We start from the raw sequence: 27,063 nt of genomic DNA, 5'->3' as shown, positions 1-27,063 counted from the left end.
TCTTTACTGCTGGCTGTATACAAAATGTTTGCTCAACATGTGCACAAGGAAAACAATTTGTTTAGTCCAGAAATTTTGTTTATGTTGGTGTTTGTTTAGACTGAATATTGGTCTTGGGTTTGTTAACACTGTTTCCAATGGGAACAACAAATTTACAACTAAATTTAACTGAAATCTTATATTATAAAATTTGAACAGTTAAAATAACCGATCTTTCAATGCCAATATAGCATAGTCAATTACAATCCTTTACAAAAGTTTCTATTGATTTTTCTACATAATTTACCATTAAAGTCTGCGAGAATTTTTGTAGTTAAATCATTTTAAATAAGCTTTTCTAAAGTATTGTGTTCTACCCTATAACTCACTGATATGTTGCAGCCTACTTTGAGCTCTCTGAATCTTCTGACTTTGAGATTTGCATATGACCCTTTTTTAGTAAAAGTGATAAATAATTGCTGAGCATCCTCTAGTTTCCTACCTCCATATGACAGTTTAAGGCTTGTTTGCAAATGTCTGTATGTCTAAACAAAATATACTGCCTTACTGGCTGTCCCTAAACATCAGTCATTAGTAATACTAGGGCAGGATTGGACAGGGAACCTAGAGACATTAACACATTAATGGTCATACCCACTGTACATTATTACAAAGTAAGCAGCTGATTAGCCAAACTTATATAGGCAATTTGCTGCTTTCCTGTCCCTTCCTGCATATATTTTTGGTGGCAAATGGTAGGAACAAATCTATTTGGTCAACCATTCGTTAGTTCTTTGTCTGTTTCACCCTGTAATGTATTTGTCTGCTCGCATAGGGAATGAATAGTCAAATTGGCATAAATGTGGGTCATTTAACAATGTTTCATGTTTTCAAAGCTCTTATTTGATTAAATAAACTTTAAAATTTTACTAACAAACAAAAACTTTAATTATTTATGTTAAGAAAAATGTTTCAGTAACAATGAATGCTAATATCAAATACATAATATAGAATTTTATTACCGGCCTATATTCTAATCTTGCAGATCTTTTTGAACAGTTTTAAATGGTTTGTTGAGGCTTTTTCAAGTTCTAAGTACTCATTGTCAATATACTAAGTGACTTTTGCAGCATTTGTTCAATTACTATGCCCATGATACAATTCAAAAACCTTAAAGGGACATACAAGAGCAAAATAAAAAACACTTTAATGTTTTAAAGCATTTTATTATTGCACTGTTGCTTGCATATAACTATGGCCCATATTACAAGTGGAGTGCTAATGTTAGCTTGGGGTGCAATATCAATATCGCTGGACCATGCTAAAATAAGCACACAAATGGATATTACAAGTGCAAGGTAAAACAGATTTACCCAAGAAGGTTTAGCGTGGATGACATCCCTTTAGTGCACCCTATGGCCTCTAGTTATGAAGCTCCATATTTACCTACATTCGCAGGCCCAATATCGCCGCCGCGGACCTGAATACGTTTGCCAAAGTTATCAAGAAAGCTGTCAAGAAGCGGCGCGCAAAGTAAGGAGCGATGAGCAGCAGACTGTTGTTAACTGACAGTCATCAATCTTGCTGATCATCAGCTTCTTCGCAGCTTTCTTGCTACCCTGTCACTAAGCACCCACACTATACTATACTGTTTTACCCCCTATACCGCCGCTCCTGGAGCCCCCCGCAACTAAATAAAGTTATTAACCCCTAAACCGCCGCTCCTGGACCCCTCCGCAACTATAATAAATATATTAACCCCTAAACCGCCACTCCCGGACCCCGCCGCCACTATAATAAATATATGAACCCCTAAACCGCCGCTCTTGGACCCCACCGCCACCTACATTATAACTATTAATCCCTAATCTGCCACCCCCTATACCACCGCCACCTACATAAAGTTATTAACCCTTATCCTGCCGATTCCGGACCCCGCTGTAAATAAATTAAATGTTTAACCCCTAAACCGCCGCACCCGGAGCCCTCCGCCACCTACATTACACTTATTAACCCCTATCCTGCCCCCCCTACACCGCCGCCACCTACAGTACATTGATTAACCCCTAATCTACCCCCCCTACACCGCCGCCACTATATTGAATGAATTAACCCCTAAACCTAAGTCTAACCCTAACCCTAACACCCCCCTAACTTAAATATTATTTAAATTAATCTAAGTAAATATTCCTATAATTAACTACATTATTCCTATTTAAAACTAAATACTTACCGGTAAAATAAACCCTAAGATAGCTACAATATAATTAATAATTACATTGTAGCTATTTTAGGGTTTATTTTTATTTTAAAGGCAACTTTATATTTATTTTAACTAGGTACAATAGCTATTAAATAGTTATTAACTATTTAATACCTACCTAGCTAAAATAACTACAAATATACCTGTAAAATAAATCCTAACCTAAGTTACAATTACACCTAACACGACACTATCATTAAATAAATTAAATTAATTAACTACAATAACCTAACATTAAATACAATTAACTAAAAATAACTAAAGTACAAAAAACAAAAAACTCTAAATTACAGAAAATAAAAAAAAATTAAAAGAATTTTAAACTAATTACACCTAATCTAAGCCCCCTAATAAAATAAAAAAGCCCCCCAAAATAATAAAATTCCCTACCCTAAACTAAATTACAAATAGCCCTTAAAAGGGCCTTTTGTGGGGCATTGCCCCGAAGTAATCAGCTCTTTTACCAGCCCTTAAAAGGGCCTTTTGCGGGGCATTGCCTCAAAGTAATCAGCTCTTTTACCTGTAAAAAAAAGAAATACAACCCCCCCAACATTAAAACCCACCACCCACACACCCCTACTCTAAAACCCACCCGATCCCCCCTTAGAAGAACCTAACACTACCCCCTTGAAGATCACCCTACCTTGAGCCATCTTCACCCAGCCGGGCACAAGCGGTCATCCGATCCGTCCAGAGGTCTTCATCGAATCCGGGCAGAAGAGGTCCTCCAAGCGGCAGATGTCTTCATCCAAGCGGCATCTTCTATCTTCAATCAACCGGAGCGGAGTGGAGCCATCTTGAATCCAGCTGACGCGGAGCCATCCTCTTCTTCCGATGTCTTAACACTGAATGAAGGTTCCTTTAAATGACGTCATCCAAGATGGCATCCCTCGAATTCCGATTGGCTGATAGGATTCTATCAGCCAATCGGAATTAAGGTAGGAAAAATCCGATTGGCTGATGTAATCAGCCAATCAGATTGAAGTTCAATCCGATTGGCTGATTGGATCAGCCAATAGAATGCAAGGTCAATCCTATCAGCCAATTTTAAGGGCTATTTGTAATTTAGTTTAGGGTAGGGAATTTTATTATTTTGGGGGGCTTTTTTATTTTATTAGGGGGCTTCGATTAGGTGTAATTAGTTTAAAATTCTTTTAATTATTTTTATTTTCTGTAATTTAGAGTTTTTTGTTTTTTGTACTTTAGTTATTTTTAGTTAATTTTATTTAATGTTAGGTAATTGTAGTTAATTAATTTAATTTATTTAATGATAGTGTAGTGTTAGGTGTAATTGTAACTTAGGTTAGGATTTATTTTACAGGTATATTTGTAGTTATTTTAGATAGGTAGCTATTAAATAGTTAATAATTATTTAATAGCTATTGTACCTAGTTAAAATAAATACAAAGTTGCCTGTAAAATAAAAATAAAACCTAAGATAGCTACAATGTAACTATTAGTTATATTGTAGCTATCTTAGGGTTTATTTTATAGGTAAGTATTTAGTTTTAAATAGGATTAATTTATTTAATTATAGGAATATTTATTTAGATTAATTTAAATAATATTTAAAGGGACAGTCTAGTATAAATTAAACTTTCATTATTCAGATAGGACTTTTAATTTTAATCAACTTTCCAATTTTTATCATCAAATTTTGCTTTTTTCTCTTGGTATTCTTAGTTTAAACTAAACATAGGTAGACTCATATGCTAATTTTTAAGCCTTTGAGGGCTGCCTCTTATCACATGCTTTTTAAATCTCTTTTCAACACACAAGACAGAAAGTACACGTGGGCCATATAGATAACACTGTGTTCAGGCACAGAGGGTTATTTAAGATCTAGCACAATACAATGCTAAATTTAAGACAATAGATAATAACAAGTCACAGTCATGTGATCAGGGGGCTGGAAGAAGGTTCCTAGATACAAGGTAATCACAGAGGTAAAAAGTATATTAATATAACTGTGTTGGTTTTGCAAAACTGGGGAATGGGTAATAAAGGGATTATCTATCTTTTAAAACAATAACAGTTCTATGGTAGACTGTCCCTTTAAGTTAGGGAGGTGTTATGGTTAGGGTTAGACTTAGGTTTAGGGGTTAATTCATTTAATATAGTGGCGGCGGTGTAGGGGGTAGATTAGGGGTTAATCAATGTAATGTAGGTGGCGGCGGTGTAGGGGGGGCAGGATAGGGGTTAATAAATTAATAAATTAAGTAATATAGGTAGCGGAGGGCTCCTGGTGCGGTGGTTTAGGAGTTAAACAATTAATTTATTTGCGGCGTGGTCCAGGATCGGCAGGATAGAGTTTAATAACTTTATGTAGGTGGCAGCGGTATAGGGGGCGGCAGATTAGGGGTTAATAGGTATAATGTAGGTGGCGGAGGGGTCCGGGAGCGGCTGTTTAGGGGTTCATATATTTATTATAGTGACGGCGGTGTCGAGTCGGCGGTTTAGGGGTTACTAAGTATAAAGTAGGCGGCGGCGGTGTAGGGGGGACAGATTAGGGGTGTTTAGACTCGGGGTACATGTTAGGGTGTTAGGTGCAGACACTTCCCATAGGAATCAATGGGATATCGGGCAGCTGCGAACATGAGCTTTCGCTACTGTCAGACTCCCATTGATTCCTATGGGATCCGCCGCCTCTAGGGCGGCGGATTGAAAACCAGGTACGCTGGCCCTGAATAGTGATGAGCGTAACTGGTAGTTCTTTGATAACTAGCAAAAGTAGTCAGATTGTGCCGAACTTGCATTCGGAACATCTGTAGTAATGTAACCATCGATCTGTGTCGGACTGAGTCCGGCGAATCGTATGTTACGTCACTATATTCTACTTTTGCCTGGCTGTAGGGCTTGATAACTACAGCGAATCAGCCTCGCCACAAATACGCTGCAGAATTCCAGCATATTTGCGGTTGATGGCTTGATAACTAGAGGCCTATACCTTCAATGGAGATTAAGATCATGTTAAATATCCCTGATATTACAAGTCCATGGTAAAACAGATTTACCAGAGAAAGTTTAGTGCGGCCGACATCCCTTTAGAGTGCCTATATTTTCAATTGAGATGACGACTATGCTAAATATCATGAAAGTTATTGGTTTGAGCCAAGGTTTGAGCCAAGGTGTTGGAAGGGCTCAAAGGTATATATGTACTGTATGTTTAAATATTTGTATCTATGTATGTACTGTATACACATGTCTATAATATGTCTAAATATGTGTATGTGTGCACAAGTACATACATACATACACACACACACATATATATACAGTATATATACTGTGTATATATATATATATATATATATATATATATATTTGCCCTTTTAAGTCAAATACCTTGAAAAATGCAGTATCATGTTTAAACATTTTAAATATGTTTTTATGTTTTTAGTAGAAGAAAATGTCCTTTTTATTTTTAAATATATATTTCTCTATCTATCTATCTATCTATCTATCTATCTATCTATCTATCTACACAATATATATCTGTATCTAAATATATTCATATAAACATATAGCTATAGATATATATTTTATAAAAAAAATGTATGCATATATATACAGAAATATATATTTAAAAATAAAAAGATAAATGAAGAACAAAAGGTATTTGAAGTATTCCTAATGAACCTTTGGCTTAGCACTCGAGTGGAAAAAAAGAATTTTTTTTTTAGTATGCCCCATAGAAGTCCAGAATGTAAAAGCTGCTTATAATACCTTGTCAAACCATCTAATAAGAAGATCACCTAGATCTTCTACCCTCAAGATTGTTGGATTCTGTTTTGTTTTAAACCAGTAAGGTAAAGAATATGATTGCTGTAAATCAACATGATAACAGTAACTGTTGAATTCCTTTTTTTCTATTACAGGTACAAATCCCCAAATCAGGAATTCCAAAATCCAAACTTATTCTGAAATACAGCATTTTTAATTAATATACATATATGTTTAAATTATCAAAACTGACTATTTTTCCCCACCTGTAAGTCACAATCTTCTCTTTCTTTGGTTTTTGTTAGAGTTGTGCACGGGTGAAATTTTCAGTTTGCATTTTGGATTTCGAATATTCCACTCCTGTACTGTTCGGAATTCATCTGGTTTTAAACTAAAGAAATACAGACTATTTGTGGAACATTTACATTGGTTTTCGTTAAACGAATGTACTTACCAAAGTGACCTGGAGAGCCACGCTAACCCGCTCCTCCTCTTCATAGAGCCTCAGCTGAACTAACAGAAGTCATAGCGCAGAGACTTCCAAGGCCTGCTCTAAAGGACCTTCTCCTCCATGATAAACCTTCTGTTAGTACGACCAGGGCTCTATAAAAAAGAGGAGCAGGTTAACACGGCTATCCAGAGCACTTAAGTAAGTATTTTTAACTATTTAAAAGAAACAAATAAATACTGCTGAATTTGGCATTATTCCTTCATTTTCTTTAAATTTTGTGCTGCAATCCTTTGGATATTTGTCTTGTTAAAATGATACGAATATCCATGTCTTGTTATTGAATATGCATTCATTACGAATTAAATTGTGTTCTAAAATGCAAATGCTAGTCTATATTTATTTAAAACAACAAGTATTACCTTTGTGGTTACAGTACTGTACTAATGCGCATACAAAAGTATTCAAAATGATATAAAACTACCTTTAGGTTGCATTTATAAGCTGTATTATAACTATTATTGCCTAAATGACATAAGATATTATTGTTTACTCTTGGTTCCATCCCCTCATCAAACGATCCCATTTTACAAATGCCAATATTCCAAAATCCAAACTATTCAGAAATCCAAACCTTTTCCAGTCCCAAGCAGTTTGTATAAAGGGTTTTCTACCATAATGTATTTCTATGGTTAAAATACATAGTTTAAATAACCATTAACAATGTTATAGAACTCAAATGAGTGATTGACAATAAAATGGTGATAGAAAAAACAAAACCATGCCAAATCAGCACAGTATTTCTAGCTAGATGTATATCTACAGGGGTCTTAGGGGTCTCAGCTGAGACAGGGTCCAACCTTCTAGGGGGTCTGTTCATGCAGCCATAAAATACAGGTATAGGGCTCCGGATTTTGAGCAGGGGAGGATTCTTTGGAGTCCTTGCAGTGTAGGCTCTCTGATGTGAACCTGCTTGCTGCAATTTAAGAAGAAATTGTTCTCTTATGTGGCAGAGTTTAATCACCCCAAACTTATTTGTTGGGGGTGATTAACCGGCCGCACAAGGGCAGGGGGTTGAGCTGTACAGGGTCTTCCTTGCGCAAAGAACAGTGTCTACTCTCCACTCACCACAAAGATGGAAAGATGGGAAGACATGTTCCTTAGCTGGAAGAATTGTCTGTCTGTCAATTGATAAATGATGGCCTTTTTGTAATATGGCATGTTATTATTATAATATGCTATGAATAGTTGTAGATTGTGGTTTTATCTCAGATTGACTTCATAAAAATGTAATAATTAATTTTATTCTGCTTTATTGCTATTTTTCCCTCTAGGGCTACCCCTTTTTTTCGCAAAAATGTGACTTTTAGTCTTCTTACTCCTGAACCCAACCATCGCCCAGGATACAATGAATTTTTCAATACACCCATTCTTCAAGAGTTTGTTAAAGCTTCCTTTCTCAGAATTCAGCTGTTTAGTCACAATGATACAGAGTGGTCTGATCTTTCGGCTATCAATTTGCGGCAGAGATACTATGGCATTGATGAAATCACCATCAGTGGAAGGTATGGGTAAATGTATATAAGATAGTAATATATTAGTCTATGTAACTAAGACTCATAAGGCTGCATTTAAGAAGCACCGGGCAGACAAATGCTGAAAAATCTGCCCACATCTATCATTATTCAAACCGCTGCTTGTTCAATGCTGCCTGATTGGCCGAGCATGAGCAGGGGCTTTCAATCACCCCATTTGAACAAGTTCAGAGGGACTGCAAACCACCGGCTCAGAGCTAGCATGGATTTACCCTTCTACATGGGACAGGAACAGAAAAATACCACACACCCTTTACCTGTATAAAGGTAAACTTTGATTGCCCTTCCCCTACTGGGGTGAGCAGCCCTTGGGTAGATTATAGAGCCTAAATGATAGATAAATACAAGGAAGCTAAATTCCATTTCTGTTTGTATTTGAAAAACAGCTACTAAATGGTTCAGATGTATATTCAAAAACTTGCATATATATCAATTTATCATTTTATATTACCATCTCAAAGTGTTAATGTCCCTTTAAGCTATTAAAACAAGAAAACTTATTTGTAAAGAGCTACAGGAACAGGATGAAATGCAATAACATACTGAGTAGTTACTATTCTTTTGTAGTTGTGCACAGCAGTTTAATGTCCCTTTAAGAGGTTTCAGTTTTATAGTTTAAAAACGCTTTTCCAATAAGACACTATAATTTATCAGTTTCATGAATTGTGCAAACAACCTTTTAGTCCTGATGGATCTTACATTTTGCCCAATGACGTAGGTTCAACAGCTATGCATATTACTATTACTATTACTACTACTAATAATAATAATAATAATTTTGTGTTTTATCTACATTTTTTAAACCCTAATCTGAACTCTATAGTGATTTTAAGATTTTTTTCAGTTTTGTAGTATAAAATATGCTTTTCCAATAATACATTCTAATACTTTAGCTTCATGAATTGTGCAAATAACTTTACATGTGGACCAATGAAGAGCTGGCTTCCATTGAGCCGTTAAAAATGGAGCCGTATGCTACTGAAGCGCCCGACAGCTAAAAGTAATTTACGGCTCCATTTTAGTACCAGGTTTCCATTAAAAAGGTTTCCGCTTTGCGAGCGGTAGCTCTTTTCATGTAGGTGTAAGTTAGTGTTGTACCAGGAAACAAGGGGTGTGTATCAAACTGTTTTGTGAGACAGACTGGCCTACCTCTAGGTTTGCAAAAAATCTCACAAATTTGCAAACTTGGATGCTAGACAGGACAACAGAAAGAGTTAGAGGTGGCGCCTACGGCTAGCTGTCTTAAAATAAATTAGAAAGTGATAATTTGTAAGATCAAATAATGTGAATAAACGTTATAATATAAAAAGGTGTTTTGTGGAAATAATTTTACCAAACAAAAGTATTGGAAGAGTGAATAAATAAAATATTTTATTGAAAAATAGATATCAATCTAAATGTATTACAACACAATAATGATAGTATATAATGTGTTCAATATAATAAAAATTATTGGATACGTAACTTGGTGGCTGGATTCTATAGTATGGATATATATTTACTAGATGCTGGTTAGATATCCAGTGAACGAAATATACTCCAAAAAAAAATAAAAAAAAAAAAAAAAAATTATATAATAATAATATCAATAGACACTTAAAAAGGCTCAAAAAAAGAAAAAAATCAAAATGGTTCAAAAAGAATGAAAACAATAAGAACATTTTGAAAAAATAAGAAGAAATAAGAAAAAATGTTTGAAAAATGTAAAAAATATATAAAAAATATATGAAAAAATAAAGAATATATGCAAAAAACAATGTTTCTGTTTAAAATTCACGTTTTAAAATTGCTGCAGCAAAAAAAAGGGGTAATAAAAACTGGCACTTGAAGCTTTGTGTGCAATCAACTTCTTTGGGTATGATTGTGTTACTGGATATATATGTAAAGTCTCTAGGTTCCCACGTGGATCTTTTAATCTTCACAACAATCCTAGGAGTTATGTATCATTTCCTGGAAAAGTTTATAATGTTGCTAGTCTTGCACTAAAGCCATAAAAACTTGTAATCCGAAAATTTTGATAATATGTGTCAATTTCAATATTAGTATTGAAAGTAAGGTATATATGAGTCTTCTTCTGTAACAATGTTGTAAATTCTTATTAAGGTGCAATTCCTTTTGAAGCGGAGCAACCAATGTTGTTTCAAAGGGGCTCACTTGCAGTTTTAAGGTAAATCTCTTTACATATATTTATATGTGTTGCGTGAAATCTTTTCAACAGGGGCAAGAATTCTTTCTGCAATCTTGTGTATGTTATATTATCTTCATAGACATACAAATGAAAAGAATTTCTTACCCGATCCTATAGTAGTTCTGTTTACAGTGATGCCGATAATAGTATGTAGCGGCGTTTTTCTCCGGACCGGAAGTAGCTGTGTAACGAAGGGTCCGATCCTCACATACCTTCCTTAATATCGGTAAAAAAGTGAAGGGAATCTTTTCCCGCGATCTGCCAAGAAGCTCCTATCGTCCAGTGAGTTGAAGAGTTTCCACTTTCAGATGGACGGTTTTGGGAGCAGAAGAAAACTATAACTGGCCAGTTATTTGAAGAGTAAATGCTGGAGCTGGTTATCTTCTACGCGTTTCGGCTTTTTGGACACAAGCCTTTATCAAGTAAAGGCTTGTGTCCAAAAAGCCGAAATGCGTAGAAGATAACCAGCTCCAGCATTTACTCTTCAAATAACTGGCCAGTTATAGTTTTCTTCTGCTCCCAAAACCGTCCATCTGAAAGTGGAAACTCTTCAACTCACTGGACGATAGGAGCTTCTTGGCAGATCGCGGGAAAAGATTCCCTTCACTTTTTTACCGATATTAAGGAAGGTATGTGAGGATCGGACCCTTCGTTACACAGCTACTTCCGGTCCGGAGAAAAACGCCGCTACATACTATTATCGGCATCACTGTAAACAGAACTACTATAGGATCGGGTAAGAAATTCTTTTCATTTGTATGTCTATGAAGATAATATAACATACACAAGATTGCAGAAAGAATTCTTGCCCCTGTTGAAAAGATTTCACGCAACACATATAAATATATGTAAAGAGATTTACCTTAAAACTGCAAGTGAGCCCCTTTGAAACAACATTGGTTGCTCCGCTTCAAAAGGAATTGCACCTTAATAAGAATTTACAACATTGTTACAGAAGAAGACTCATATATACCTTACTTTCAATACTAATATTGAAATTGACACATATTATCAAAATTTTCGGATTACAAGTTTTTATGGCTTTAGTGCAAGACTAGCAACATTATAAACTTTTCCAGGAAATGATACATAACTCCTAGGATTGTTGTGAAGATTAAAAGATCCACGTGGGAACCTAGAGACTTTACATATATATCCAGTAACACAATCATACCCAAAGAAGTTGATTGCACACAAAGCTTCAAGTGCCAGTTTTTATTACCCCTTTTTTTTGCTGCAGCAATTTTAAAACGTGAATTTTAAACAGAAACATTGTTTTTTGCATATATTCTTTATTTTTTCATATATTTTTTATATATTTTTTACATTTTTCAAACATTTTTTCTTATTTCTTCTTATTTTTTCAAAATTTTCTTATTGTTTTCATTCTTTTTGAACCATTTTGATTTTTTTCTTTTTTTGAGCCTTTTTAAGTGTCTATTGATATTATTATTTTTTTTGGAGTATATTTCGTTCACTGGATATCTAACCAGCATCTAGTAAATATATATCCATACTATAGAATCCAGCCACCAAGTTACGTATCCAATAATTTTTATTATATTGAACACATTATATACTATCATTATTGTGTTGTAATACATTTAGATTGATATCTATTTTTCAATAAAATATTTTATTTATTCACTCTTCCAATACTTTTGTTTGGTAAAATTATTTCCACAAAACACCTTTTTATATTATAACGTTTATTCACATTATTTGATCTTACAAATTATCACTTTCTAATTTATTTTAAGTAAGTTAGTGTTGTGTCAACGTTTCCACCCGATGACGGATTTCTAAAAATTGAATGCCGACTTTACACTACACTCGATCGCAAATACTGCGCCGCATGCAAGTGCAGCACCATATATTTTACCTGTCGAGTGCTCTTAGATTAAAATCAAACACCTAACACAAGCGCAATATCTACCTCTCAACAGCAATCCCCACCACATAAAACTAATGTATTAACCCCTAATCCGCCAACCCCCATACCGCAAAGTATCTATCAAAGTTATTAACCCCTAAACCGTCATCCCCCCACAATGCAAACTATCTATTTAAACTATTAACCCCTAATCCGCAATGCCACACAACGCAAACTATTTTTTTAAATTATAGACCCCTAATCCACAATGTCCCCACAATGCAAACTATCTATTTAAAATATTAACCCCTAATCCGCCATCAACCCACATCACAATTAACCTAAGAAATCTATTAACCCCTAAACCGCCTAACCCCACAACGCAAATAACTAATCACTAAGCCCCCTAACCTAACACTCCCTAAATTAACCCCATAACGTAAATTAAAATAATCCTGAATTACAATTAAAATAAAAAACCTAAAATTACTTTAAACATAAAAAAACTAGGGGTGCGATCCGATAAAGTTCGTAGTTTGCGGCGCAAGCGAGGGAACCCTCGCCGCCCGCAGTTTCAGCTCTCAACTCGAGCTATCCTATATACGGTGTCGTCAGAGGCTAAAGTGCCGTAAGTCCGACAAACCAGCGATGTCCAGAAATCTGCGTAAGTACAAATTTCTGGAGTCGCCAGTGACTTACGGCACTTTAGAAACTGCCAGCGCCTACAAAACCTGACTAAGTTATAAAATCACCCATACTGTCTAACACACCTCTCAAACATAGCCCGACAAATCTAACCCTCTATCCGCTATCCCCCCTCACTATCCTAACAATAAAATTTTTATTAACCCCTAAACCGCCGCTCCAGGACCCCGCCGCCAGCTATATTAAATCTATAACCCCCTAATGTGAGCCCCTACCCCGCCGCCATCTACCTTACCTACCCCCTAAAGTGAGCCCCTACCCCGCCGACATCTATCTTACCTACCCCCTAAAGTGAGCCCCTACCCCGCCGCCATCTACCTTACCTACCCCCTAAAGTGAGCCCCTACCCAGCCGCCATCTACCTTACCTACCCCTAAAGTGAGCCCCTACCCCACCACCATCTACCTTACCTACCCCCTAAAGTGAGCCCCTACCCCGCTGCCATCTACCTTACCTACCCCCTAAAGTGAGCCCCTACCTCGCCGCCATCTACCTTACCTACCCCCTAAAGTGAGCCCCTACCCTGCCGCCATCTACCTTACCTACCCCCTAAAGTGAGCCCCTACCCCGCCGCCATCTACCTTACCTACCCCCTAAAGTGAGCCCCTTACACCGCCGCCATCTATTTTAAAAATATTAACCCCTAATTTAATTCCCCCTACACCGCTGCCAGCTATATTAACTATATTAACCCTAATTATATTAGGGTTAATATAGTTAATATAGTTATTTTATTATATATATTAACTATATTAACCCTAATTATATTAGGGTTAATATAGTTAATATCGTTATTATATTATATATATATATTAAGTATAATAACCCTATCTAACTCTAACATCCCTAACTAAATTCTTATTAAAATAGATCTAATTAATATTAATATTATTAATTAAAATATTCCTATTTAAATCTAAATACTTACCTTTAAAATAAACCCTAAGATAGCTACAATGTAATTAATAATTACATTGTAGCTATTTTAGGGTTTATATTTATTTTACAGGTAACTTGGCATTTATTTTAACTAGGTACAATAGCTATTAAATAGTTAATAACTATTTAATAGCTACCTAGTTAAAATAATAACCAATTTACCTGTAAAATAAATCCTAACCTAAGTTACAAATACACCTACAATATCAATAAATTAAATAAACTACAAATATCTAAACTAAAATTCAATAAAATAAACTAAACTAAATTACAAAAAAAAAAAAAATATTACAAGATTTTTAACCCCTTAATGACCGCAGCACTTTTCCATTTTCTGTCCGTTTGGGACCAAGGCTATTTTTACATTTCTGCAGTGTTTGTGTTTAGCTGTAATTCTCCTCTTACTCATTTACTGTACCCACACATATTATATACCGTTTTTCTCGCCATTAAGTGGACTTTCTAAAGATACCATTATTTTCATCATATCTTATAATTAACTATAAAAAAAATTATATAATATGAGGAAAAAATGGAAAAAAACACACTTTTTCTAACTTTGACCCCCAAAATCTGTTACACATCTACAACCACCAAAAAACACCAATGCTAAATAGTTTCTAAATTTTGTCCTGAGTTAAGAAATACCCAATGTTTACATGTTCTTTGCTTTTTTTGCAAGTTATAGGGCCATAAGTACAAGTAGCACTTTGCTATTTCCAAACCCCTTTTTTTCAAAATTAGCGCTAGTTACATTGGAACACTAATATCTTTCAGGAATCCCTGAATATCCCTTGACATGTATATATTTTTTTTTAGAAGACACCCCAAAGTATTGATCTAGGCCCATTTTGGTATATTTCATGCCACCATTTCACTGCCAAATGCAATCAAATAAAAATAATTGTTCACTTTTTCACAATTTTGTTCACAAACTTTAGGTTTCTCACTGAAATTATTTACAAACAACTTGTGCAATTATGGCATAAATGGTTGTAAATTCTTCTCTGGGATCCCCTTTGTTCAGAAATAGCAGACATGTATGGCTTTTGTTGTTGCTTTTTGGTAATTAGAAGGGCGCTAAATGCCACTGTGCACCACACGTGTATTATGCCCCGCAGTGAAAGGGTTAATTAGGGAGCATGTAGGGAGCTTCTAGGGTTAATTTTAGCTTTAGTGTAGTGTAGTAGACAACCCAAAGTATTGATCTAGGCCCATTTTGGTATATTTCATGCCACCATTTCACCGCCAGATGCGATCAAATTAAAAAAAACGTTAAATTTTTCACAATTTTAGGTTTCTCACTGAAATCATTTACAAACAGCTTGTGCAATTATGGCACAAATGGTTGTAAATGCTTCTCTGGGATCCCCTTTGTTCAGAAATAGCAGACATATATGGCTTTGGCGTTGCTTTTTGTTAATTAGAAGGCCACTAAATGCCGATGCACATCACACGTGTATTATGGCTAGCAGTGAAGGGGTTAATTATGTAGCTTGTAGGGAGCTTGCAGGGTTAATTTTAGCTTTAGTGTAGAGCTCAGCCTCCCACCTGAAACATCAGACCCCCTGATCCCTCCCAAACAGCTCTCTTCCCTCCCCCACCTCACAATTGTCCCCGCCATCTTAAGTACTGGCAGAAACTCTGCCAGTACTAAAATAAAAGGTATATTTGTGGGGGTTTTTAGTTGTTTTTTAGCATATTTACATATGCTGCTTTGTAGTATCCCCCTTAGCCCCCAACCTCACTGATCCCACACCAAACAGCTCTCTAACCCTCCCCCTCTGCCTTAGCGGGCGCCATCTTGGGTACTGGCAGCTGTCTGCCAGTACCCAGTTTAGTAAAAAAAGGAATCTTTTTTTTTAAAAATCCCCTTTTCTGTAGTGTAGCTGTCCCCCCCCCCAACCTCCCACCAGTTGCAGATCACTTAGAAACATTTTTCTTTTCTTATTTATTATAGCTATTTTCAGATTTTTTTTCTGCAGTGCAGCGGTTCCCTCCCGCTCCCGCCCCGTGCACGCGCCCGCCGCCCCCCGTGCACGCGCGCGCTCACATGCGCGCCCCCATCGCTCCCGCCCCCAATCCCGCCCCCCCCTGCACATTACACGTCGCATCGATGTCCGGTGCAGAGAGGGCCACAGAGTGGCTCTCTCTGCATCGGATGGCCATTTAAGGCTATTGCAGGATGCCTCCATATCGAGGCATCACTGCAATAACCGGAAAGCAGCTGGAAGCAAGCAGGATCGCTTCCAGCTGCTTTCCACACCGAGGACGTGCAGGGTACGTCCTCAGGCGTTAACTGCCTTTTTTTTTGAGGACGTACCCTGCACGTCCTCGGTCGTTAAGGGGTTAAGCTAATTACACCTATTCTAAGCCCCCTAATAAAATAATAAAGCCCCCAAAAATAAAAAAATTTCCCTACCCTATTCTAAATTTAAAAAGTTCACAGCTCTTTTTCCTTACCATCCCTTAAAAGGGCCTTTTGCGGGGCATGCCCAAAGAAAACACATCTTTTGCCTGTAAAAAAACCCCATAATACCACCCCCCCAACATTACAACCCACCACCCACATACCCCTATTCTAAACCCAGCCAAACCCCCCTTAAAAAACCTAACACTACCCCCCTGAAGATCTCCCTACCTTGTCTTCACCCAGCCGGGCAGATTTCTTCATCCGATCCGGGCGATGTCCAATCAAGCGGCAGTGAAGTCTTCTTCCATCCGGCGATGTCTTCAATCAAGCGGCAGTGAAGTCTTCTTCCATCCGGGTGATGTCTTCAATCAAGCAGCAGTGAAGTCTTCTTCCACCCGGTGATGTCTTCAAGCAAAGCGGCATCTTCAATCTTCTTTCTTCGCTCCTCCGCTGCGGAGCATCCATCCTGCACGAAGACTGAACGAGGAATGAGGTACCTTTAAATGACGTCATCCAAGATGGTGTCCGTCGAATTCCGATTGGCTGATAGGATTCTATCAGCCAATCGGAATTAAGGTAGAAAAATCTGATTGGCTGATTGAATCAGCCAATGAGATTCAAGTTCAATCCGATTGGCTGAACCAAGAAGACTTCACTGTTGCTTGATTGAAGACATCACCCGGATGGAAGAAGACTTCTCTGCCGCTTGATTGGACATCGCCCGGATCGGATGAAGAGTTCTGCCCGGCTGGGTGAAGACAAGGTAGGGAGATCTTCAGGGGGGTAGTGTTAGGTTTTTTAAGGGGGGTTTGGGTGGGTTTAGAATAGGGGTATATGGGTGGTGGTTTGTAATGTTGGGGGGTGGTATTGTGGGGTTTTTTTACAGGCAAAAGAGCTGTTTTCTTTTGGGGCATGCCCCGCAAAAGGCCCTTTTAAGGGCTGGTAAGGTAAAAGAGCTGTGAACTTTTTTAATTTAGAATAGGGTAGGGAATTTTTTTTATTTTGGGGGGCTTTATTATTTTATTAGGGGGCTTAGAATAGGTGTAATTAGCTTAAAAATCTTGTAATCTTTTTTTTATTTTTTGTAATTTAGTGTTTGTTTTTGTAATTTAATTTAGATTATTTTATTGTATTTTAGTTTAGATATTTGTAGTTTATTTAATTTATTGATAGTGTAGGTGTATTTGTAACTTAGGTTAGGATTTATTTTACAGGTCAATTGGTAATTAGTTTAACTAGGTAGCTATTAAATAGTTATTAACTATTTAATAGCTATTGTACCTAGTTAAAATAAATACTAAGTTACCTGTAAAATAAATATAAACCCTAAAATAGCTACAATGTAATTATTAATTACATTATAGCTATCTTAGGGTTTATTTTATAGGTAAGTATTTAGATTTAAATAGGAATATTTTAATTAATAATATTAATATTAATTAGATCTATTTTAATAAGAATTTAGTTAGGAATGTTAGAATTAGATAGGGTTATTATACTTAATATATATATATATAATATAATAACGATATTAACTATATTAACCCTAATATAATTAGGGTTAATATAGTTAATATATATAATATAATAACTATATTAACTATATTAACCATAATATAATTAGGGTTAATATAGTTAATATAGCGGGCGGCGGTGTAGGGGGATTAAATTAGGGGTTAATATTTATAAAATAGATGGCGGCGGTGTAAGGGGCTCACTTTAGGGGGTAGGTAAGGTAGATGGCGGCGGGGTAGGAGCTCACTTTAGGGGGTAGGTAAGGTAGATGGCGGCGGGGTAGGGGCTCACTTTAGGGGGTAGGTAAGGTAGATGGCGGCGGGGTAGGGGCTCACTTTAGGGAGTCGGTAAGGTAGATGGCGGCGGGGTAGGAGCTCACTTTAGGGGGTAGGTAAGGTAGATGGCGGCGGGGTAGGGGCTCACTTTAGGGGGTAGGTAAGGTAGATGGTGGCTCGGTAGGGGCTCACTTTAGGGGGTAGGTAAGGTAGCTGGCGACGGTGTAGGGGGATCACATTAGGGGGTTATACTTTTATTGTAGGTGGCGGCGGGGTCCGGGAGCGGCGGTTTAGGGGTTAAATACTTTATTAGGGATTGCGGCGGGAGATCGCGGTTGACAGGTAGATAGACATTGCGCATGCGTTAGGTGTTAGGTTTTATTTGGCAGGTAGTTTAGGGAGTTACGGGGCTCCAATAGACAGCGTAATGCTTACTACGGCTGCATTTTGTGGCGAGGTGAAAATGGAGTAAGATTTCTCCATTTTTGCCAGGTAAGTCCTTACGCTGTATATTGGATACCAAACTGCGCTAGTTTAGTATACCTGCCTATGGCCCAAAAAACTACGGGCGAAGGCAGAAATATACGAGCGTAACTTCTAGGTTACGCCGTATATGTGATACCAAACCAGCGCAAATTTCGTCGTCGCCGGCTTTTGCGGGCGACGCTGCATATCGGATCGGGTCCTAAGTTTAAATTAAGCTAAAATTACAGAAAATAAAAAAAGTATAACATTACATAAAATAATAAACAAAATTATCAAAAATAAAAAAAATTAAACCTAATCCCTATGAAAATAAAAAAGCCCCCCAAAATAAAAACACCCCTCTAATCTAATTATTTATTTTTTTAAGATTAGGGATTTGAGCGCTGTAAAAGAGCTGAATGTCCTTACAAATAATCTTATTGCGTTATATATTTTTTTTTTACCCTCAGTACTAAATGTGTAAAATACATATTAGATTAATTATAGCTTCCTACAATAATTGTTTAACTGTTTGCTGATACTATTTATGTTGTTGTACATTAGGTGTAATTGCTATGGACATGCTAAATCATGTGACATAAGCCGCACCCCTTATCAATGCCACTGTGAAATATCAACTCATACTGATGGAGAAAACGTAAGTTGTTGTTCAATCAATTGACATTTTTACTGTTATATAACATGAGATATTAATAGTGTTTTCCTACTTAATAAATACAGTTATTTGTTTCCAGCCTAAGAATTACACATTCACCAATATGATGTATTTGCCTGTGATTTCCAAATTATATCATTTGTTTTCTAGAATTGTATTTAGTTAGGTTAAAGGGACAATACAGTCAAAATAGCATTCCACATAGATGCATTTCAGTTTTCAATGTAAGCATTTTTGTTACATACATTTATTAGCAAAAATGCTTCCAATAAATGCTATAGCTGTTTCAAAAGCGTAAGCACCGTGCACCAGCATTTTAAACACAACACTTGCTGAGAGAGCCTAAGGTGCTTGCACCATCTGGTAATGACTGAATTTGTAAATTGCTCACATTATAAAAGGCCCACTGGCACTCTGAGCAACTACAGTATTTAAAATGCTGGAGCACTAATAATTATCTAACAATGCTTCACATGCACGTGCAGAGAAAAATGTTAACACAAAAACAGTGATAACTTTTACTAGAAGCATTTTTGCCAATACATATATATTGCAAATATGTTTCTATTCAAAGATGTCATTCATCTATGTGCATTTACATTTTGACTGGAATATCCCTTTAATTATATATTTTCAGTAAGAAATCTACAAATCACATTATGTTTCATTATAAGTGAGCCTTATAAAGCTCTGTATATACAAAAATATCCCGTATCGCAAGTTTAATGTAAAAAGTTTGTGCTTGAGCATAAACCCCATGCGCTAAAAAAAAATACAGCAATAGCATTAGCTTCTCCCATAGACTTCAATGGAGAACGGAAATAAAAAAAAAACAACTAACACCCATACTCGTGCGCTTACCCGACCGCAAATATTCAAAAGCTCTAAACCTGACATTAAAAATTATAATTTCACATTCCAATGTTCTTCACATAGCAGAATATGTTATATTTATTCTTAATAAATACACCTATATATATATTCCTATAACTATATAGATGTAGATAAGTATTTTACATAAACATCAGGTATATATAGAAATATATATTTAATAATAAAAAGTACATTATTTTCTATCACCTAGATTACGAGTTTTGGGTTGTGGTTTATAATGCTGAAAAAATGGCAATTTCACCTTAAAATCAGTAACGCCGCTATTGGGAGTCTTGTCGGTATAGCTATACCGCAAGCATTTTAGCCTGTAACGCAACGTCAATCCTGCACTAAAAAAATGATGTTTTTGCCTGGGATTTCCATAGCGCCGGTATTACAGGTTGTGCGGTGAGGCTAAAATGCTTTTGTTACAGGCTATACCGACACAATCCATACCTCCATCTGAGAGCAGTAGCTATGAGTTTTGTGTAACAAAAATGTTTCACAAAACTCATAACTAAAGTGTTACAAAGTACACTAACACCCAAAAACTACCTTTTAACTCCTAAACCGCCACTCTCCCGCATCTCAAACACTATATTAAACCTATTAACCCCTAATCTGCTGCCCACCCACTTTGCGACTATTCAATAAAGTTATTAACTCCTAATCTGCCGCCTACCCACATCGCCAACACTATTTAAATATATTAACCCCTATTCCCCCACACCCCAACATCGCTGCCACTATAATAAAGTTATTAACCCCTATTACGCCTTTCCCCGTCATCGCCGCCACTAAAAAAAGTTTTTTTTACCCCCTAAACCTCCGGCCTCTCACATCTCTGCCACTAAATAAACCTATTAACCCCTAAACTGCCGGCCGCCCACATCGCAAAACACTAAATTAAACTATTAACCCCTAAACCTAACACCCCCTAACTTTAAATTAAAAATACAATATAACTCTATTTAAATAAATAAAAACTTACCTGTGAAATAAATATAAAACTAACATTAAACTATAAATGAACCTAACATAACTAATCTAATAAAATAAAAAATACTACCAATTAAAATATCTAAATTATAAATTTAAAAAACCTAACACTATAAAAAAAATAACAAATCTTAATTACTAAAAACTAACTAAAAAACAAATCCTACAAAAAATTTAAAAAATCTAAGTTTACCAAAAATAATTAACACTAATCACGAAAAATAAAAAACACTAAGATTACAAAAATAAATGTGAGATTTACAAGGAGGGAAAACAGTACACCTCTCTGAACAGTGTCTGGGAGGCTGTGGTTGCTGCTGCACGCAATGTTGATGGTGAACAGATCAAAACACTGACAGAATCAATGGATGGCAGGCTTTTGAGTGTCCTTGCAAAGAAAGGTGGCTATATTGGTCACTGATTTGTTTTTGTTTTGTTTTTGAATGTCAGAAATGTATATTTGTGAATGTTGAGATGTTATATTGGTTTCACTGGTAAAAATAAATAATTGAAATGGGTATATATTTGTTTTTTGCTAAGTTGCCTAATAATTATGCACAGTAATAGTCACCTGCACACACAGATATCCCCCTAAAATAGCTATAACTAAAAACAAACTAAAAACTACTTCCAAAACTATTCAGCTTTGATATTAATGAGTTTTATGGGTTCATTGAGAACATGGTTGTTGTTCAATAATAAAATTAATCCTCAAAAATACAACTTGCCTAATAATTCTGCACTCCCTGTATACTGTAAATGTCTTCTCTTTCTTTAAAAAAAAAAAAAAAAGATGTGAAAATCAAAATTGTACAAATTAACAAATATGTTTTCATTTAAAAAATATAGTGAGAGGGAAAAAAAATTCCCTTTTTTTTCTTTCTTTTTCCCTTTTAATGTGTAAATGTGATACGAACTTTACCAAGTTTAATTACCACTACCCTTGATACCATCAAATCGCCCAAACTGTCCAATTGTTATACAATGATAGTCCAGCAACCTTACAATTGGGTATAAACCTTCTCAGAGCTTCATGTTGTGGGGACACTACTTCAGCGTCAGGTTTTTAACACCAGGGTTAGTTTCTGCTAGTCCCTTTTTAACCCAGTTGCTTATTGAGCCCCCAGTCCTTTAACTAATGAGACTTTAGTGAACCCTTCCCTATTTTTCCCCTTTTTTTAAAAAAAAATCTCTGATATTATTACCCAGGGATACCAGTGCAGGGCAACTTTCACTAGGGGGCAATCTTAACCTTGATTGTACCCCTTCAAACCAGTTCCATATACTTGAATCAGCCAATGGGTATTATTCCGTTGTTTCAATGTATTGCTCTCCAGTGAGTTATCACTGTACCACATCAGCTGACATCCAAAGGGGAACTTCAATTGAGGTTGTGTATGGGGCTGATTTTCTCCCTTTCAGAAGCTCCCCTTTCTTTTCCTTCCCTCTTTGATGGCTGATTTTGCAGATCGCCCTATGGGTACTACACGCTATCCTAATTGGATCTATGGGGGCATCCATCCCTAACAGATGCAGATCTCCTCTTCAACAATACCGCCACCACCATGGCTTGATTGGCAAATATACCATTGCGGTTCCTTTAGGGAGACTCTATGGAGATAGACCTGCTTCCCCAGTCACATATATCACCCAGTCTTTAGGCACCCATCATACACCATCAGCTTCCTCTCCTGCCGACAGCGGTTCAGCCCCTTCAGCTCAGCGCCTGACCATACAGCGTCTCCCAGCCAGCCCAGAGGTACCTCCTCTAAGAAGAAAGAAACAGCCGCTTGTTACTGTTCCTGAAAGCGGTCAACGTCCAGTTCCCGTAGCCCATCAACCCTGCCAATCCAGGTGGGTAATTTTCTAAGGCTGCTGATTTAAAAAATTCAAAGAGCCATTTTGAACTTTGTCCGCAGTGAGCGGCATCCACTTCCACATTTTACCTGCATGTGACTGACTTTGGCGAGGGAGAGTTTAAACTTCTCCAGCGGCTCAATAGCCCAGACACGAATTCCGTCTTGGGCTCATCCACTTGGGCAACGGCTAATCTATAGCCTTGCGAGATAGAATACGGAGCAGCACAGAGCACTGAGGTTTGCCCTATTATTTAATTATAATTTAATTTATAATTTAATATTTCAATAATGCACCTTATGATTACTGTTTTCATGAAATATACAGTAAAACATAAATACATTTGTACACACACACACACACATATATATATATATATGTCTATGTATATATATATATATATATATATATATAGACATGTGTATGTATGTATCTCTATGTTAAAACCATTTGCATGCTTCCCCCCCCACTAACATCTGAGATCTTATTTCTTATGTTTATACAGTATTTGAATACTAATGATCGTGGTCTAATCTTTACCTTCAAAAAGTATTAACTTTCTGGATTTGACCATTACTGGGAATATGGATGGGAGCATAGTCACTGAGGTCTTTAGGAAACCAATAGTGGGAAACACCCTTTTACATGCAAAGAGTTACCACTCTCGCCATGCACCTTATGCAGTAGCTAAAGGCCAGTATGTGAGACTAAAACGTAATTGTACCAATGAGGATATTTTTCAGAGGGAATCTCTATCTTTTAGGAGTCGTTTAGTACAAAGAGGCTACCCATCCCATATTATAAATTGGGCTGAGAAATAAACAAGGGCCCTAGACAGGAATCTTTTGCAGGAAAACAAAAACAAACACAGCAACTCACATGGGGGAGTAACTTTTTCTACAACATACAGTGAACAGTACCATCACATCTGTCAAATTATTAAAAAAACACTTCCACATGTTGGCTGCCGATGATGGTTTGGTTGATTGTGTCAGTAAGGGCATAAGATGCTCTTACAGGAGAACTAAAACTTTGGGGAATTTTCTTTCCCCCTCCCAATTAACTACCACCACTAGACCTAGTGGATCATGGTTAACCCATAAGGGAATGTTCAGATGTGGTAGCAATAGATGCAGAACATGTGAGTCTGTAATAATCTCTGACACATTCATGTCAGAAGTAACAGGTACACAGTACTAAATTGAGCCTTGCCATAATTGCACTTCTAATTTTGTCATATATGTTTTGACATGTGTTTCATGTAATCTTCAGTACGTAGGACTCACTAAGAGAGACATCAGGTCCAGGAGACGTGAACACCTGTCATTTATAAATGTGGGGAAATCTAAGACTCCACTTGTTCAACATTTTGCTCAGACACATGGAAAATCAGATCATACTCTGAGATGGCAAGCCATTGAAAGAGTGGTATGTCCAAAAAGAGGAGGAGATAGAATTAAACTATTAAAAAAACGTGAAATGTTTTGGGGTTTTATTATCCAGACTAGAGCTCCTCTTGGCTTCAACTCAGAGTATGATCTGATTCATTACTTGTAATAGCGATGCCTTTTTGGATATGTTCATGTCTATATTTATAGGTAATTTTTTTTTATATACTTCCAATTTTATTTTGGGCATACACCTGTTCTATTGCTAATAATATACAGTAAAACTACATTAGGTTACATGTATAAACTGTATTGTGCTATGTAAATATTGCCCAAAAAACATAAGAAATCCAAACTATTTTAAAAATCCAAACCTTTTCTGGCCTCAAGCAGTTTGGAAAAAAGGGGTTTGTACTTGTATTGGCCATTGTGTATAGATTGAGCATTAAGATAAGGAGGCTTTAATGTAAAATGAGATAGATAAGATTGGGAGGCCTGCTATTTCTGCATACTAAGCCCATTTATATGGGCATGTTCTTGAGGAGAAAAAAAGCTTGAGGCTTTAATCAGCAAAAACAGATATTTAATATCCAAAAATAAACCCAAAGGAACAACTTCCCATACATTTTATATTCTGCAGCTACAAATAATTGGAAACACATTAAGGGGGAACTAATTTTACAGTACAACTGTTACGTAAGTACGAACTGTTACGTATTTGAGAATTGTATGTTCCCCTAAACAGATGCACAGTGTAAATTTGTACATTGGAGCTGCTCATTTCATACACACAGATTATCTGGCTCAGTTCACTGTGACACACATTACTTCATACCTCAGTTTGCGACATATTGTATTATGGCACATTTTATCTGTAATTTTTCACTATGACCCTTTATCTAACACCTTTCACTGTGGCACGTTTTCGTATTGCTGCACTTAACCTTGCACCTTTCACTGTTGCAATATTATGGCACATTCCCGGTGGTACATAGAGTGAGTCCAGTGACCTACATCCTTCAGGATGAAAAACTAGATTAAACTTAATACATTACTTGGTTTTATTGTTATGGCCTGTTGTATCCACTCATTTTATTCTAAATCTATGTCATGATTTGAAGCATCCTCCATATTGCCTAATCTTTTCATGAATAGGAAACCCAACAAAAGGAATTAATCATTAAGTTGTTTATTTCTTAATATGCAGTAGAATTGCATAATTAACAAGTGCATAATAAAAAGACAATACAATAACACCTACTCTAAATATCAAATAAGCAGCAGATTTTTTTTCTTGCAAATTTATTTTTTCTCCAATTTTCCAGCCCCCTGTATCATGTGACAGACATCAGCCAATCACAGACTAGTATACATATACCCTGTGAGCTTGCTTACATGCTCAGTAGGATCTTGTTCCCCAGAAAATGTAAATATAAAAAAATGTGCAAAATTTGATAATGGAATCTGAATCATAAAAGGTTATTTTTACTTTAATGTCAAATGAAAACTTTGAGATCTTTTACATTACATTTTACTAATGCTCTTTATAGACTGGATTTTGTAATACTATTTTAAGATGTTAAATCGTTATGCTCCAGATTGGACCATGATATTTTTTATGTTTCAAAAATATTTAAACAAATCTCAGAATGTTAATTATGGGCTTGATAGATTAATTATTCAGAAAATATGACAATATTGCAAATCACCTACAGTATATATTGGTAGATTGGATATGCGGGTGACATTCTGATCTTTTGTGATGGCTCTCATAAAGGACATCATAGTCTGTGTATAAGCTGAATGTGAATTAATTTAATATTGTTTTGCTTATATTGTTATAGATTTCCTTCTGCATTTGGATAGGCTGTCATTAGCTAATTCATTAATTAAAAAATGTAAAAGAAGAAGCAAAACAATTAACCTGTAGTACAATCTACTTTTGTGTTATAGTTAAAGAGATATAAAACCCTATTTTTTTTCTTTCATGATTCAGATAGATCATACAGTTTTAAACAACTTTCCAATTTACTTCTATTATCAATTTTCTTTGTTTAATTGTTATCCTTTGTTGAAAAGTGAGAGGGTAATCATAGGAGAGCGCACGTGTCTGCAGTATTAGATAACAGCACTATTTCCTGTCATGTAGTGCTTAAAGCATGTGCAAACTACCTTTCCAGATATATCTTCAACAAAGAATAATATGAGAACAAAGCAAATTTGATAATAGAAGTAAATTGCAAACTTTTTAAATATTGCATGCCCTGTCTAAATCATGAAATAATCAAAAATTGCTTTTCATGTACCTATAAAAATAACTCAGATAAAAGAGTTAATCTAGCAGAAATATTGTTTTTATTTTTGATTAGTGTCTATTTTTATTAGATTCATCAAAAATGTATTAATTTTTAATTTTATTTCTGTAAAAAAATACTCTTATGACAAACATACTTGTAGTCATACTTGTGAAAAAGTGTACCTGTTTACTAGGGATGGACAAAAGAGTTTATATTTGAATTTGAATGTTATTGTTGAAATTCGATTTACATAATTGAATGTTGAAAAGAACGAATATTCTTAAAGATTCTATAATCAAATGCTATTTACAGTTTTTGAATGTCACTTTCAAATTTGAATGTTTATAATTAGATTGACAGTCTACATTTGAAATTTCTAATGTTACATTCAATTTAACAAATACTTTTCAGAAGTTCAATAATTCATGTGGTAGGGAATTTAGTAAATTGATAAATAATAGATACAAATATATCAATTTGAATGTTTCTATTTAGAATATTGCATAATTCGAATATTACATTTAAATAAAGCATTTAAAATACTATTACAAATATATAAATTCTAATTTTTCTAATTTGAATATTGCATAAT

At 35.8% G+C, this 27,063-nt stretch overlaps 1 protein-coding gene across 1 annotated transcript in view; it reads left to right on the top strand.

The window, feature by feature from the left end:
- The window catches only part of USH2A (usherin), a 2,188,359-nt gene that overhangs the window by 120,328 nt on the left and 2,040,968 nt on the right, over positions 1–27,063 (top strand). Inside the window, exons 7-8 of the mRNA XM_053712759.1 lie at positions 7,748–7,978; positions 18,946–19,039. Of these exons, the coding sequence (XP_053568734.1) occupies positions 7,748–7,978; positions 18,946–19,039 (325 nt within the window). The remainder of the gene's footprint in view (positions 1–7,747; positions 7,979–18,945; positions 19,040–27,063) is intronic.

This window comes from Bombina bombina, chromosome 4 (assembly GCF_027579735.1).
Source record: "Bombina bombina isolate aBomBom1 chromosome 4, aBomBom1.pri, whole genome shotgun sequence".
In the NCBI taxonomy this organism is placed as follows: domain Eukaryota; kingdom Metazoa; phylum Chordata; class Amphibia; order Anura; family Bombinatoridae; genus Bombina; species Bombina bombina.
The sequence above is the reverse complement of the archived record's forward strand: the minus strand, read 5'-3'. Positions and strand labels throughout refer to the sequence as shown.